The 17,926-nt window shown below is 44.1% G+C and overlaps 1 protein-coding gene across 1 annotated transcript in view; it reads left to right on the forward strand.

The window, feature by feature from the left end:
* The window catches only part of LOC124804857 (acetylcholine receptor subunit alpha-L1), a 617,332-nt gene that overhangs the window by 483,878 nt on the left and 115,528 nt on the right, over window positions 1-17,926 (forward strand). The window contains exon 4 of the mRNA XM_047265212.1: window positions 5,185-5,365. Coding sequence (XP_047121168.1) covers window positions 5,185-5,365 — 181 coding nt within the window. The remainder of the gene's footprint in view (window positions 1-5,184; window positions 5,366-17,926) is intronic.

Below are 17,926 nucleotides of genomic sequence, written 5' to 3' on the forward strand. Positions count from 1 at the left end.
TTCTGTGCCCTTTGTGGCACACGGTCCTACGACAGGGTTCGTTTCACAATTCCTGTAGGGTGACTCTTTCCGCCATATATTTAAATGAGAGGGCAATGCTCGTTAACTCACATTCTTTGTATCTTCTGTATATCTTCTTTGTATCTTCTACGAGTATTAATCTTACCTGGTAAGGATGCCAAACTGATGAAAAATACCGAAAAATTACCGAACAACTGCCTTGTTATCCACTTTCTTCGTGGATGAGTTAATTTTCTTAACATTCTTTCTATGAATCCCAGCCTGACATCTGCTTCTCCTGCTGTTTGTTTTATATGGCCATCACAGTTCAGTACTCGTACAAATTTTATGGTAGATGCTGTTTCCAGTAATTTGTCATCAATAGTGTAGCGGTACAGTAGTGGGCTTCTTTTTCCTATGTGTGCGCAATATTTATCTACGTTCGGAGTGAAATGCCAGAGCCTGCATGTCCTTCAACCTTTTGACGGTCATTATGCAAATCGACACTGTCTTCTGGCATTCCCATTTTCTGATAGACAATCGTATCATCGGCGAAAAGTCTTAAACAGATTTCTGAATGAATAAACCGCCAATCGACTCTGTATTACTGTATTTCTCTTCTGTACTATCTATATTTCGGCTTTTATGCCGTTACCCTAAAAGTTCTTAGACCATTAACAAGTCATATCTGTTAAGGTAGTCCAAAGCAGGTCAGGAAATAGTTTTATATATCGACCCCGTCTTTCAGCCCGAATGTTTTACTGTAGGAATCTAATAAAATTTTCCTACATAGGGGAGTAACCATACCGACATATGTGATGCAGTGTCATGGCCAGTAGAGTGGTTATGACGAAGTACACGGTCCAGTCACATTAACGTGACCACCGCCCATGTTCGACGTCAACATACAAGAACATCTCACAGACGGAAAGTGGCAGCACTTCCAGCAGAAGGTATACAGGATGAAGAAAAATTTTCGCACTCGGATTTTGGAGTGCGATTGCTCACGTACTAGCAGTTCAAAAATGTCTCACAGAATTTCGTCCTCCGCATAATTCGGATGGTAAATTGACATTGAAGATTTGCAGTCTGGAAACACTATAATCAGTTGTGCGGTACTGAACTCTGTCAGCCTATAGCAATAGTTCTGTGCAGTTGGTGCAGTGGATAGTCTTTTGGGTTACCATGGAGGAGGTCTAGGGTTCGATTCTGGTCGAGGTTTATTTGTTTTTGTTTTCTGCATGTAGTCTGTGTGGTACGGTATGTGGCGTCTTAATCGTCGTACAGCGATTACAGTTTGTCTTCTACAAAACGTTTACACAGGAATGGAAGCACAGTCGTTTTTATTCGTAAGCTTTTAAAGAAATCTTTTGTATGTCGTGGACGTGAGCTGTTTCGCACCACTGCATCTACAAAACTCCAAACTTGTTTTGTGTGTAGCCTCCCCTAATGGTCTCATCTGTTAATAACAAGTATTATTCTTGCCACGTTCAGATCCATTCCATTCCATTAAGGGCTTACGTCACTAGTAGGGCTACCCACGTGCTTTGCAAATAAGTTCGATTTATTTGTTCGTAGTACGTAACTGCAAATGTTTTCTAGAATATCGACTGTAATCGCCACATGTCGATTAAAACGCCAGATACCGTACCACGTAGACTACATTTAGAAAATGAAAACTATTAAGGCTAAACCAGGATCGAAACCTTGGCCTCCTGCATGCTGACCCAAAAGGCTATCCATTGCACCAACTGCACAGCACTGCTGTAAATGATGAAGGAGATAGTTACCTTACTTGTGATTACCGTGGTGCCAGATACCAATCATTAACGTCCATTTATTGCCCGAAATATGCTCAGTATGAAATCATACGAGACATATTTTTGTAATGCTAGTATGTTAGGAATGGCGCTGTGAAGTCAGAGTGCACGAATTTCTCTTCACCCCGTATAAAGAATGTCGGGGAGATTTGGGGGGGCGGGGGGGGACAGGAGCGCAAAACATTCCAGTCGTAGTAGTAATGCGGAAACGAGGTTATTTATCTGACATACAAACGTGCAAGATCGTTAACTTCCGGATCAAGGTGGATGCACGTCCGAAGTGTCTATGTTTGTAAACATTTCACGTGCCGCCGTGGTTCATGTATACCATGCATGGAAAAATGGCGCTGTCCAAGAACGGTACCGAGGCAACTGTGGTACACCACGGGCCACAAATGACAGTGGCGAGACATCTATGAACCAATAGACGTGCAAATATTGAGTAACTGACCGCTCAGATGAACCAAGGGGCTACCAATGAGATACGTTTCTGTGTATGGGCTTCTCTGGCGCAGCACCTGTTCCATGCACTCATGCTGTCTGCTGTTCATCGGCGACGAAGGCTGGAATTTTCATGTCAGTGCCACAACTAGACGTCCAGTGAATAGTGACAGGTGGCCTTTTCAGATGAATTACGGTTTATGCTACACCAGAGAGATGGCAGTTGGCGTGACGTCTCAAAGCAGGACCTTCCAACAATCGTCGGAGTGTTACGGTCTCGGGAATGTTTTCGTGGCATACCTTGGGTGATGTCGTCATTCTGGAAGGCACAATGGATCATGTCGAGACCATGTCCACACTCACATGAGCCTTGTTTTTCCTAGATACTGGGACACCTACCAAAAGGACAATGCAATGTGTCAGCTGTCGCAGTGTGCGTGGGCGGTTCGAAAAGCAGCAGCATTAGTTTACCATACTCTCATGGCCATTAAACTTCCAGGTTTTAAACTGAATCGAGACTCTGTGGGAGCATCTCGATCGGACACCCGCGCCATGGATACTCAACAAAGAAACCTGGCGCAGTTTTCTATGGCACTGTTGTCGACATGACTCCACATACTTGTCAGTAGTTTCTAGAACCCCACTGTCTCCTTGCACACCTCGCATCGGTTCGTACTGCAAAAGGTCGTCTTTCAGGCTTTTGACAGGTGTTGATGCTATGTCTGCGTAAGCAGAAGAAACTAACGAGCAAAATCCGAAAACAATTTATTGGACTGTTCAATTAACCAAAAAAAATTCTCCAAGTATAACACCAACGCAAAATAGAGATCCGTCTTCGAATCACAACTACATACAAGAATAATATAGAAAACAACAGAAATAATTTCCTACTAGTTTCCGCCAGTGACTTCTCCGATATACCAAGCCTAATCCAGAGATCAGCGAGAAGATCCAAGCCGGGCTGCCGGGGCGGCAGCTATCTACGTCTGCAGGCGGTCGATGAACTGCCGACGTGCGGCCGAGCGCCGGGCATTATAGCGCTTCGGCGGATGATTACCTCGGAACTATTCTCCATCACGTGGTTGACGTGTGAAGATAGTTCCGCGATCTGCAGCAAGCTCTTCCTTTTGTTTATGTGGGTCGGTAGTGGCCCCAGGTGGCCGCTGGTGTCTTTGCAGTGGTGTTGGTGTTGTTTTGTTGCTGTTGTGGCCGTTCATCAATATTGCCTGTCGGTTGTGTAGTGCTTCGGTGTGCTTGCGTCGGGCAACCCGCGGCTGCAGGCTGTCAGTTTGGTTGCTGATCCTGTAGGCGCCGTGATGTCTGGTGGAGAAGGCCCCAGCAGTTGACAGCCGGCCGGGGTCTCCGAGCGGTTTTTGGCACTACAGTCTGGAACCGCGCGACCGCTACGGTCGTAGGTTCGAATCCTGCCTCGGGCATGGATGTGTGTGATGTCCTTAGGTTAGTTCGGTTTAAGTAGTTCTAAGTTCTAGGGGACTGATGACCTCAGAAGTTAAGACCCATAGTGCTCAGAGCCATTTGAAACATGTTTTGAACAGGTGTTTACATTAATGTGACTGGACATTGTGTAAGTGGATTATGGAAACGACAGTAAAACAGTACACCCACACTACTGGCTCTCAATCTTCCACCATAATCGAGTCCATCAACATGAGGTGGCAAATATGAGGTAGCCAAGGAGGTGGAAACGCGTGTTCTACTATGCCAAGACTGCGTGGTAGCTACAACAGGAAAACACAATTAATTAGCAGGAGTACAAAATAAGAAAGTATTTATTACTTTGCTGCAGTTCATGATCAGTTGGTTGACAGTTATAGAAGACGCGTTTAGGCTAAGCGTCTGTTCGAAGAATGTGTGTGAAATCTTATGCGACTTAACTGGTAAGGTCATCAGTCCCTAAGATTACACTAAATTATCCTAAGGACAAACACACACACCCATGCCCGAGGGAGGACTCGAACGTCAGCCGGGACCAGCCGCACAGGCCATGACTGTAGCGCCCTAGACCGCTCGGCTAATCCCGCGCGGCTAAGCGTCTGTAGAATGACATAATTTACAAGTCACAAATCTTGCAGTAACGAATTACTCTCTCGTAATCTTGAATGTTAAATCCGGTGAAGTTGAAGACTAGCTTGGAACGGAGCTACAAAGGCTTGATGGCAGCAATGACTGAGCTGCAAACGATGACTGGCTAACATCGGCGCTGGCTTACCACTGAGCGCGGCTACGAACTGTAGACTGGCACAGCTGCACTGCTCTCCCGCTGCACATGAAGTGGCCTCGCGACGAGCATAAGTGCTGCGACTGGCTGTGTACTCTTTGGCTAACACGGCCGTTCTTCTGTTCCGTTTATCGAAAGAATCGCATCCGGCGGATCGATCTCTCAGGCGGCGGTGTGGTCGTATGACTGACGACATCACACAGACATTATCACAATTAGTTTGGAAACATTACGCGGCTCTATATCCTGCAAGCTTTTATGTCCAGTATCCAATATAATTTCTCCGTTGCTACGGAAGCTGGCTGATGGTAAGGAAGACTGACACCGCTTGCAAATAAATGTTTCTTTGTCAGCGTATGGAAGCGGTGCACAAAACTTTTTAAAAATATTGGCAAGTTATGTGGCACCACATAGATAAATTATATTGAATAGGAAGCAGAAGTACGTATATTCAAACTGGTGCCTGAGCCTTCCAAGTTCGTATCATGGCAGTGAGTGTGTGTGTGTGTGTGTGTGTGTGTGTGTGTGTGTGCGTGTGTAAAGCGAATAAGACTTAATAGATTACAACCCAAACTGGCTGTAATTATTTCGCAAACGGAAAACCCACCGCGAAGCTGTTCCAGTGCGCGCTGTCGTCACTGACACGGCCGCAGACGCCCCACTGAGCCACGTGTGTGTCCGCAGCGCTGACGGCGAGTACGTGGTCACGACCATGACGAAGGCGGTGCTGCACCACACGGGCAAGGTCGTCTGGACGCCGCCCGCCATCTTCAAGTCGTCCTGCGAGATCGACGTCCGCTACTTCCCGTTCGACCAGCAGACGTGCTTCATGAAGTTCGGCTCCTGGACCTACGACGGAGACCAGGTGAGTCAACACATCACATGTTGAAACTCCGCTGCAGAGTGAATATCTCATTCTGGAAACATCCCCCAGGCTGTGACTAAGCCGTGTCTCCGCAATATCCATTCTTTCAGGAGAGCTAGTTCTGCAAGGTTCGCAGGGGAGCTTCTGTAAAGTTTGGAAGGTAGGAGACGAGGTACTGGCAGAAGTAAAGCTGTGAGGACGTGGAGTCAGTCGTGCTTGGGTAGCTCAGATGGTAGAGCACTTGCCCTCGAAAGGCAAAGGTCCCGAGTTCGAGTTTCGGTCGGGCACACAGTTTTAATCTGCCAGGAAGTTTCACATCAGCGCACACTCCGCTGCAGAGTGAAAATCTCATTCTGGAAACATCCCCCAGGCTGTGGCTAAGCCATGTCTCCGCAATATCCTTTCTTTCAGGAGTGCTAGTTCCGCAAGGTTCGCGGGAGAGCTTCTGTAAAGTTTGGAAGGTAGGAGGCGAGGTACTGGCAGAAGTAAAGCTGTGAGGACGGGGCGTGAGTCGTGCTTGGGTAGCTCAGAGAGCACTTGAACACGAGAGGCAAAGGTCCCGAGTTCGAGTCTCGGTCCGGCACACAGTTTTAATCTGCCACACTCCGCTGCAGATTGAAAATCTCATTCTGGAAACATCACATGTTGATAGTAACTTCAAACTTTTTCACAGATTATGCAGTTATCTAATAAAAATATGTTTGTCAAGTATTCAGTCGGACCGCGATAAGATTTCAGAGCGCTGCAAAGATTGGTAACTTGGTTTAAATGTTCAAAAACGCTAAAAACTTTATAATACTAAAAAAACTAGTATTCTGTGATCATTGCTTCAAGGAATAACAACTGGAGTGAACTCACACCCAGATGTAACACTTTGTACGTTTATGATGTGGAACGGTCACATTGTCTCAGTTGTAGATAAAGCAGATAAAATATGTAGTTTAGCAGGAAAATGCAGTGAATCAACAAAGCAGAGTGCATACAAAACACTCATTCGATCCATCCCAGATTGCTGTTTGTGTGTGTGTTACCCAACCCAAATGTGACTAATCTGCATTCACACTATATTCCGCAAGCCACCTAGTAGTGCGTGGAGGAAGGTACATTTTTTACCACTAACTGAGCCCTCCAACACTGTTCCACTCATCAGTATCGCGTGGGAAAACTGACTGTCGGCAAGCCTCTGTATTGGCTCTAATTTCTTGAATTTTCTCCTTGCTGTCGTGACCAATACATATGTAGGGCGGAGTAGCATGTTGTCCCACTGTTCCTGGAAATTGCTCCCTCGAAATTTCCATAGTAAATCTCTCCGTCATGCACAACGCCTCTCTTGTAACATCTCCCAAGGGCAGCAGTCGAACATTTTCTCTATCCAGAAACGCCCGTAGAGGACCTGCAACATTCGATCGTGCGTTATCCTGCTGAAATGTAGGGTTCCGCAGGCATCGAATGAACGGTAGAGCCACGTGTCGTAACACCTGAAATGTAACGTCCACTGTTCAAAGTGCCGGCAATGCGAACAAGGGGTGACCAAGACGTGTAACCAGTGGCACCCCATACCATCACGCCGGGTGATACGCCAGTATGGCGATGACGAATACACGCTTCCAACGTGCGTTCACCGCGATGTCGCCAAACACGGATGCGACCATCATGATGCTGCAACCAGAACCTGGATTCATCCGAAAAAATGGTTTTGCCATTCGTGCACCCATGTTCGTCGTTGAGTACACCATCGCAGACGCTCCTGTCTGTGATGCAGCGTCAAGGGTAACCGCAGCCATGGTCTCTGAGCTGATAGTCCATGCTGCTGCAAACGGTTCGAACGTTTCGTGCTAATGGTTTTTGTCTTGCAAATGTCCCTATCTGTTGACTCAGCGATCGAGACGTGGCAGCACAATCCGTTACAGCCATGCGGATAGACGCCTGTCATCTCGAATGCTAGTGATACGAGGCCGTTGGGATCTAGCACGGCGTTCCGTATTACCCTCCTGAACCTACGGATTCCATATTCTGCTAACAGTCATTGGATCTCGACCAACGCGAGCAGCAATGTCGCGATACGATAAACCGCAATCGCGATAGGCTACAATCCGACCTTTATTAAAGTCGGAAACGTGATTGTACGCATTTCTCTCACGAGGCATCACATCAGCGTTTCATCAGGCAACGCTAGTCAACTGCTGTTTGTGTATGAAAAATCGGTTTGGAAACGTTCCTCATGTCAGCACGTTGTAGGTGTCGCCACCGGCGCCAACCTTGTGTGAATGCTCTGAAAAGCTAATCATTTGCATATCACAGCATCTTCTTCCTGTCGGTTAAATTTCGCGTCTGCAGCACGTCATCGTCGTGGTGTAGCAATTTTAATGGCCAGTAGTGTACTTACTACACGGCGAAAAAGCAGCATTGGAGAAAACGCCGCCTATTATCTGTCCTGCAAAGTCCGCCTAAACTCTAGTAGTAATTCAGTTACTGCAATCTCACCTATATTAAGATTTCTGGCAGTGATATGATGCATTTACTCTCACAGCAAATGTTCAAAAAATTTGTAGATAAGCCTTTTTATTGCTTCTAGCACACATGAAAATGGGCTGTCAAGTCCGCATTTACCTAACCTAACGTGTCTATAGTTCTTTGTTCACAGTTCATACAACCAATTTCACACGCAAAGCAGCCAGAAATTTACACTAATCCGACCCGATTGACAACGCGATCTCACAGTCACAGATCCGCTAGTACAAATGTGTTTCACATTCGGTCCTTTTCAGTGGCTTTCTTTAAAAGAAACTGCTCGCCAAATACTCCATAACCGAATACAGAATAAGCCACACGGAATTTTCGTAAAGGCCGAAATTTCACACGCGACTAACTTTCCGACAAAACTCTCCCGAAGCTCCGAACCTTCGTCAAACTGCTCGTAACTACGTCAGCGTTAGTCACGACACGTACTAAACGCGAAGAACTCAATATTCCTTCATTTTACACATAATGAGAATCATCGCGTTTAACATGTCCTTCCACGTCCGCGACTCTCTCTGATCCTTCGAGATCATTTTCACAGGCAGAACTCGCCTAAGCCGGTCACTGTTCAGAAAGCAGTTTACGTCATCCGAAAATGCAAATACTAACACAATGTTTAATAAAACAAAAGAAATAAAATTAATCTTGAAAATAATTTAGAAAACGAATGCACTTTAAACTGATATTCTGGTTGCCTCCTTACAAAAGCAATCACCCCTAGACATACGTCATCAGCAATGTGGGTAAATTACATCTTTACTACGTTCCAGTTACGTAATGTTATGCATAACATAATACTGAATTTTTTCATATGCCCTACATACACCCTCTCACTCATTCTCCTCTGTTCACACAACAACATAATAGACAGACACAATTTTTTCTGAATTTTTATACTACAAAATGAACAATTATTAAAGTTTTGAAAATAAAAATACAAACTGATTGATTTGATATAGTGAGAACTCTGTGAATGCTTTAAAATGGTAACAAACGACAAACTGTAATCGTTCCTAACTGAATTTTTTGCCCTGAGTGTCAGTTTGGTGGGTCTTAGGTAATTTTCTGATTCTCCGAAACTATTATATGTACAGCTTTGAAATTTGGGGGAGATTGTCTTCTGAATAACAAGAAACGGTATACCAAGTTTGAAAATAATCGGTTAATATTTAATACGTTTTATCTGGATTCGTAGGGGGTATAAATGTACGGTCGTTCTAAGTGACACAGAAGCCCGTTCTCACGCTGGCTAGTAGCGACAGATGTGCTTTGAGTCATGGCTAAGACACAAGTTTGCAGCCTCCTGTACGTTCACCGGGTTCCACATCTAGGTATCTTACTGAAATAAATGTTATCCCGTAATAACTTGCAACGTCACACACTTTCTTGGTGTATGAGTAACATTTCCTTAAGATTCTTCCCATGAATCTCGGTCTGGTATCTGCTTTTCCCACTAAGTGTTTTATGTCGTCTTTCCACTTAAGGTCGCTTTGGATAGTTACTCCTAGATATCTTACGGCAAATGCTGTCTCCAGCTGTTTGTCATCAAGAGTGTAACTGTATAGTAGTGGATTTCTTTTCCTACGAATGAGCAGTATGTTGCATTTATTTACGTTCAGGATCAACTGCCACAGCCTCCACCATTCCACAATTCTCTGGAGGTCATTCTGCAAATCGTTATTGCCATTGATACTTTGTTATAGACAACTCCATCATCTGCGAACAGCCTAAGAGAGCATCCGACGCTTTTTACTAGATCATTTACATATACTGTAAACAGTAACGGTCACATAACACTTCCTTGAAGTACACCGGCAGTTACGTTTACATCTGTCGATTTTGTTCCGTTAAGAGCGACGTGTCTAGTTCTGACTGCAAGGAAGTCTTGAATCCAGTCACAAATCTGCTCCGATACTCAAAGATCATATTCTTTTTTCGGTAAACGGAAGTGTTGGACAGCGTCAAATGCCTTCTTGAAGTCAAGGAACACGGCATCAACCTGAGCGCCATTGTCAGCGGCACTTTGGATCTGATGGAGGAACAGAGCGAGCTGAGTTTCGCAGGATCTCTGTTCGCGAAATCCATGTTGATTTTTATAGAGGATGTTTTCCTTCTCTAAGAACGTTATAATTCTTGAGCGCGAAATATGTTCCATAATTCTATAACAGATTGACGTCAACGACATATTTGTATGTGTGTCCTACGGTCCTTCTTAAAATCGGGTACGACCTGCGCTTTCTTGCAGTCGCTAGGTATCCTTCGTTGATCAAGCGATCTACAATAAATTACTGCTAGAAGGGGAACAAGTTCTTTCGCATAATCTTTGTAGAATCTCATATGTATGTCATCGAGTCATGATACATTTCGACTACTAAGCGACTGTAGTTGTTTTTCTGTTCCGCGGTCGGTTATCTGAATACCTGCCATTTTGACGTTCGTACGACGATTGAAAGGAGGGACCGTGTTACGATCTTCTGCAGTGAAACACTGGAAGACCGAATTCAGTATTTCAGCCTTTTCTCTGTCATCTTCCGTTTCGGTGCCAATAAGGTCACTGAGTGAATGAACAGATTATTTTGACCCAGTTACTGATTTTGCATACGATCAAAGTCTCTTAGGGCTTTTACTCAGATCGGTTGACAAAGTTTACTTTCAAAGTCATTGATTCCTTTGGAATTTTTTCTATTTGTTTTCCACATCTTTGTCCTCATCACTAACGGTGGATGCTGAACCTATACTCAGAAGGGCAGTACGAAAGGTCACTGGCTTCTTTTGACCTGTTGGACAGTGTCACAGAGATGCTTAAGAAACTTAAGTGGCAGACACTGGGAGATATTTGCAAACTATCGCGAGAAAGCCTATTTACATAGTTTAAACAACCAGCTTTAAATCGTGAACCTAGGAGTATACTGCAACCTAGTAAGTATTTATCCCACCATCGATCGTTGGAACTAGCTAACTTCCATCGCGCACAGTGCCATGTAAACATACTTATCGCACTCCGCGTGTGAATGTAATGGGAAGAAGCCCTAATAACTGGTACAATGGAAAGCAGCCTTTGCCATACACTTCATACAGTATGGATGTAGATGTAAATGTAGCTATAGATAGGTTAACTGTACTTGCACTTCATGCCATTTCATTTTTGCCTTCATAGACTTTCTGCAGAATTGTACTGAGTTTTGTTTACAAAATTGCTTGTATAAAGTGATAACTAATCCCTCTTCATGGCGTTTCCTTTTTTCTGTTATAAGAATAAAATCATTCTATTGGCAGTACACATGACGATCCCAGCCTTCATGAACACAGACAGCCGTTGAAAGGAAACACAGGAAGCGGCTATTTCCGCATTTTATTCTTCGACTGTAATGATTTCTGTAGGTTGATCAATCACAGTTCAAGGGTAATTAGAGGCACGTAGTGCGTGTGAGGTGAAGTCGCAATTATTTCTCCTCTGAGAAGCAACAACAGATGACGTATCGTACAGAAGGAGAAGCGTAATGTCTTTAGCTGGTGCAGAGACGGCACATCTCTCTCGCTCTCTGTCTCTCTCCCACTCTCTCTCTCTCTCTCTCTCTCTCTCTCTCTCTCTCTCTCTCTATTTCTGTGTCTCTCTCTCTGTTTGTGTGTGTGTGTGTGTGTGTGTGTGTGTGTGCGCGCGCGCTCGTGATAGACAGCGTGCAACGAAAGGAAGCGGCTATAAAATCGAAGAAGAGTAAGGAAAGTGCTAGTAATTATACTCGTAAGCCGTAGCTGGAATTTTATTAGCGTTTGCAATGCTGGGTGTAGCATACGGTTCCTGTGATCAGCATTTTTGAGCTCTGTGTAACATTCCAATGCATAAAGTAAACTTTGTACTTTGCTTGTGTGGGAGAACAAATAATGGCTACAGTTTTATTAATTTTCGATTTTCTTTTAATACCAAAGAACTTCAGTCACAGTTGTTGTAAGAACTTAATTTTTTATTGCAGGAAATGATGGAAATTTTTACGTGATTTGAGGTCTGTATGCTCCGTTTTGCTGATATGGTAAGCTGGATACAATTACAGGAAGTACGTCTAACGTAGGTTAAAAAAAAAGAAGGTCAGAAATCTAAACTAGGAATGGAAGATATATGTTTGCAATTAACGCTACACCAGTAAGTTGAACAAAATGCAACAGAAAACCAAATTCAGTTCATCATGAGGCGTTCATAGCCATTAAAATAGTTGTTTATGTGTAGCAGTACTGACACGCAGATGTTTACATTTTAGTTCGCCGTTCTGTATCGTTCTATTATTACTATTCGTGCTGTTCTAAAATGGAGAACGAATTTTCTTCTTCTTTCACCCTAAGTGAACAGATTGTGGGTATTGTGTCCACAGATATTATAAGAATGATGTTCCACATCTCCTCCTAAACCAGTAGACAGATTTTAGCTACAATTGGTACACATGTCACTTACTGACTGTAAATCGCTGTTGTGGGGGTAAGAACAACCTATTTATCATAGGGGTGGGGGTGAGTGTGATCAAGTAGTCTAGCCCACGACGTGCGAGTACGCTTACATTAGTCATTAAGCATTTAAGAATGAGAGCACGTGTAGACTTGCAACGAACTTCACATATAATTACAAAACATTACGAAACTTTTTCTCGAAGACAACCACCACAAAATGATGAAAGGAAAAAAGCTTATGGCTTACTATATTTTTGCTGTTGATGCAGTAAAATGGATGAAGCATAACTTTTTAATTTTTTAATTCTCTATTACGAACTTTATCAGGAGATATGACGTCAAACAGTGAGATGCGTGAAAAACTGTTGCATCACGAATGACATTTTAATTTGTTTCTTCTCTACTCCAAACACTATTCTCAACACATTTCGCAGACAGCAGCCACATTTACCATTGGATATATCTGCAAAATTATATCACTCAACAGCCCATAATTCAGGAAATACAACGTCAGAAACACTGAGCTGCGTAAAAATGAAGTTACATGTCAGAATTCGCTAGACATACAGATGGAATACGTGAACAAATACAGGTGAAATATTTAAATATACCGTATGTGAAATACACTGATGAGCCAAAATATTATGGCCGCCTGCTTAACGCTTGTTTGTCCGTCTTTGGTACGAAATACATCACTGATTTTATCAGGGATCCGATAGTTTGATGGTAGGTTTGTGGAGGTATGCGACATTACATGTCTGTGCACGGGTCATGTAATTCGCGTAAATAACGGGCATCTGATTTGTGTATGCAATGATGGCGCCCGATAGTGACCAAGATGGGGTCCATAGGATTTACTTCAGGGGAATTTTGAGGCCGAGACATCAACCTGAGTTCACTATAATGCTCCTCAAACCACAGTAGCATGGTTCTGGCTTCGAGGCAATGACAACTATACTGCTGAAAGATGACATCACCGATGGGGAAGACGTCGAGCATGAAAGGATGCAGGTGGTTTGCAGCTGACAGCTTGTCTTCGATTACTACCACAGATGCTATTCAAGCGCACGAGAATGTCTCCCATTGCATGATACTGCTGGCAACAGGGTGCGTACGTGGCACGCTGCATTTTTCGAGCCGCAGTTCACACCGATGGCGGCGTTTGTGGAGACGAACATCGACATAGTGCAGCAAAAATGTGGTTCCCCGAAGAGCCGATACGTTTCCATTGATTGACCGTCGAATCTCGATGTTCTCGTGCACACTGCAATCTTTAGCAACGATGTCGTTTTGTCAGTTTGTGAACACGTAGGGGTGGTATACTGTGGAGCTCCATTTCAACAATGTAAGATGAACGGTGTACTCCGAAACACTTGTCCGTGCACCAGCATTGTGCTCTCTCGGCATAGATGCCACGAATCATCGTCTGTCCTACTTTACAGAGCAGAGAAGCCTCTGAACTCCACGTTCTGTGAAGAATCGTGGACGTCCAAACATTTAGCGCCTAAAGGTAGTTTGACTGTCCTTCCAAATCTTTCTATTGATGCACACAAAAGTAGCATGTGGACGGTCGACCAGCTTCGTCGTTTTCGAAGTACTTGGTCACAGAGTGTGCCCTTTGTCAATGTCGCTTATCTCGATGGATTTCCCCTTTTTCAGTCAATTTATCCGCTAGGGTGTTCCCCCGTCCGTGTCTGCTCCGCTTACATGGTTTTGTTAACGTGTCACGTGCCCACAACGCCACCAGGCGGCATCCATCGTCACAGTGTCAGTGGTCATAATGTTATGGGTCACCAGTGTATATTTGGCATATGCAAAGCCATTGGTAAAACGTTCATCCTAAACCTCTAGAACGATTTCTGTCAAATTTGGTACACATATTACTTACAAACTGGTAAGAAATTCTGTGGGTATAAAACCACCAACCTCCTACTGGGGTGAGCGTGACGAATAAGGGAGCAAGAGGCAGAGCAGGAGGACGGAGAGTGAGTGGGAAAGAGGAAATTGGGATAAGGAGGAGATGGACAGAAAGAGGGAGAGAGGGAAGCGGACAGAGAGAGGGAAAAGGTGGAGATGGATAGCGGCGTGGGAGGAAGGGAGAAGGACAGCAGGTAATGAACAGACGGATTGAAGGGAGGAAATGGACAGAGAAAGGGAACAGGAGGAGGTGGACAGAGAGGTGCAGAGAGGGAGGAAAGAAAAAGAGTTGAGGAGGGAGATGAGGGACGATGAGATGGGTAGAGAGAGGAGAAGGACGAGATGGATAAAAGCAGGGGGCGGAGGAGATAGAGGGAGGAGGAAAGGTGTGAAGGTAGATGGAGTAGGCGGACAGGGTGGGGGGGGGGAGCAGTTTGACAGAGAAATGGTGAGTAGGAGATGGATAGGGAGAGGGGCAGGAGGAGATGGGCAGAGACTGGTGGCGGATGAGGTGGACAGAGACAGGGGATGGAAGAGATGAACGGAGAGGGGATGAAGGAAGAAAAGGACAGACAGAGGGGGAAGGGGTAGAGGGACTAATAGAAGACTGGACTAAATACGTAACCGAGTAATTCCGGGTACTCGATTTGTTATAAAATAAAATCTTGTGGATAGTTGGGGGACGTTTGAGGCCTAGCAAATGGTTGCGAAACAGTATCGTTGATTCCCACTTGGGTTTTACAGAGTCAAAGACGTATGCGTGAGAGTTACAGGAGGGAATTTTCCACGTCGAAGTATTAAAATAAAAATGGCGACAGCTTTGTGTGTCATATTTCTACATCCATAACAGTCCGCACCTCTGATACTCTACCGTGTTCCGATAATGACTGCGTAACCAGCCTAGCTTTCCCTTTGGAGTTTACAGAAGAAGCAAAATACCGATAAAACCGAACTATTCCGTAGCACTGTTGTGCCAAAGAGTTTTATGCTCCAGGAACATATTTGGCTGACGTTCAGAGAGGAAGAAACTGAGTAAGCTGATTTTAGTGGTTGATGAAAAGATGTGAGGGATCATCAAAGGAGAAAAGATGAAATAACCTTCTTTCGGAACAAAGATAGTTTTGTTATTAATGAAAAAATTCAAGCTAAATAACTTTGACATGGACATCATTTTTTGGCACTTGCACAGGAAAAATGTGCATTGACAATGATGTGAAAAGCTTACGTGATAGTTAGAAGCCGCTAACAGCCTAGAACTTTTAGGAACAATAACATCAGGCAGTAATTAGCCGTCTCAGTGCGAACTTCCTAAAAGCGCTTTTCTTTGTTGTACTTGGTGACTAAGTTTTTATTTCGATCACACGAGATCCATCGGCAGCTATGGGGAAAGAGAGGGCAGGTTTGAAGGGGGATTCTCTCTCTGTTCTCGCCTCTGCAATTAACGAAGCTCGATGCTTTTAAAAGGGCTCCATCAGCGATTCGCGAGCAATTTAGCACTCCAGCCACGTATAATTCAGCTCGCCCAGCGTCCCCGTCTGATGACTCAGCAAGTACCGCCATCTATCGACTGGCAGCCACGGCCGCAGCTTGCGACGCAGTGGTGCTGCACCAACGATCCGGTCACGTGAGACCGTCCCATCTCTCATCTTATGGACATATTTGGACTGTGGGATCTAAAACCTTGAATGACGGTTGGGGAAAGAGCGTATGACATCACTTGGTGCTTGGTGGGGCAAGATTTCATTGCTAATATAGGTTGACGTACGAAATGTGTTACCATTTTGTTTTTGAATATAAACTATATTGTCATTACAATCTGAAAGGAACATATACTAAAATGAAGGGCCGTCCATGGAGATTTGTTCTGACTCAGCACGTGCTCAGTATGTCCACCATTTCGTTTCCTAACTTCCTTCAAACAAACACTGAAGTTAGTGATTACCCTACGGCACATGCCTTCTGTAATTTCACTGCAAGGTTGAAGAATAAGTCTTCTGAGCTCCATTAAATCACGTGCACGTTTCGGGGAAATTTTTTCCTTTAGGTACACCCAAAGAAAAAAGTCACATGGATTGAGGTCTGGACTATCGGGGGGCCAGTTTTGTCCGTCATTGAAGCGACCTGGAAACCTGAGTGAAATGATCCGCATGTCGAAATGCTCGTGTAAAAAGTCCAATACAGTGTTTACAGTATGTTGCCTTGCTCCATCTTGTATGAACCACTGCATGTTGAAGGGCAGGGCAGTAGCAAGAAGCTGTGGAATTTAATGGAGCTCAGAAGACTTATTCTTCAAGCTTGCAGTGAAATTACGGAAGACGTGTGCCGTAGGGTAATCACTAACTACAGTGTTCGATTGAAGGAAGTTATGAAACGAAATGGTGGACATATTGAGGGTGTACTGACTTAGAACAAATCTACATGGACGACTCTTCACTGTAGTATATGTTCCTTTCAGATTGTATTGACAATAAAGCTTATATTCAAAAACAAAATGGTAACACATTTCGTATCCCACCCTGTAAACTGGTGAACGTTGACGGTTAGTATCCTTCACTTGCTACAACATCCATGACTCCGCCGCCATTTCAGTGAGTGTGCCTCTGAATTTCCGTACAGTAATAATGAGTGAATTTTTGTACCTGATATTATTATACGAATAACTTCATTATAACTCTATTTTTATTCACTATAACTATCTGCATGTGCCTCTATAGACTGCATACCACCTCATGTCTGTTGATCATAAAATTCCCGACCCAGTAATTCGACCAACGGCGCATCTCTTTCGAAGCACGTGGAGTAGAAACAATTCACTTTATAACCTTTTAACGCATGATCACTTAAGAACTCAATGAAAATGAGGAACTCGTCTGGATAAGAACTTGCAGTTTCAACAGTAAAGAAAGCAACCATGTTCCCAGGGAAGTCAAATATACCGAGTAAATTAGAAGAAGTTTCGCAGTTGCTCATAATAACAGAAACTTTCAAACGAAACTCGAGCAACTTCAGACAAAACGGAGTGGCAGTAACTGATTCGACAGGAAGCAGCTGTAGAGCATCAATGAGGGAAGACGTCAAGAAACTGTCACAAATACTCAATTACATTTAACCCACTTACTTACCACAACCTTGCCTATACTGCTAAAGCAACATACAAAGACAGCGTAGTTTTGCGTCGTTTAGCACTGTTACGCCTCTTAGTTCGTGCCATGGAAAAACTGTGTAAGTGTAAAAATTATTATAACAGATAGTGTTGTGTTAAGTAACAATGTGATATAGAATTTATGGAGTGGTGTACTCATTGAATATTCTGTATAACTTAATATATCAATACACTCAAGCTCATAAATTAAGGATAATGCTGATATATGGTGAAACAACGCTGTGGTGGGCGGTTTGCGGGTTTAAATCATCTCGGGGTATGATCATGCGGTGTGTCTGGCCTGCGGTCGTCGCACGGTGGCGCTGGCAGCAATCCACATACACAGAGGTGTTTTGGTGCATGTCAGAGTACGGTGCAGCGGGTAAGTGTCCAGACATTTTGAGACGTGCTAATGGTGACTGTGTGTTAGAAATGGCCCAAAGAACACATATTGATGACTTTATCACGGGTAGAATACTAGGGCGACTGGAGGGTGGTCAAACACAGCAGGTCGAAGCATGGTCCCTCCGTGTGCCACAAAGTGT

Source organism: Schistocerca piceifrons, chromosome 7 (genome assembly GCF_021461385.2).
Source record: "Schistocerca piceifrons isolate TAMUIC-IGC-003096 chromosome 7, iqSchPice1.1, whole genome shotgun sequence".
NCBI classification, from domain to species: Eukaryota; Metazoa; Arthropoda; class Insecta; order Orthoptera; family Acrididae; genus Schistocerca; species Schistocerca piceifrons.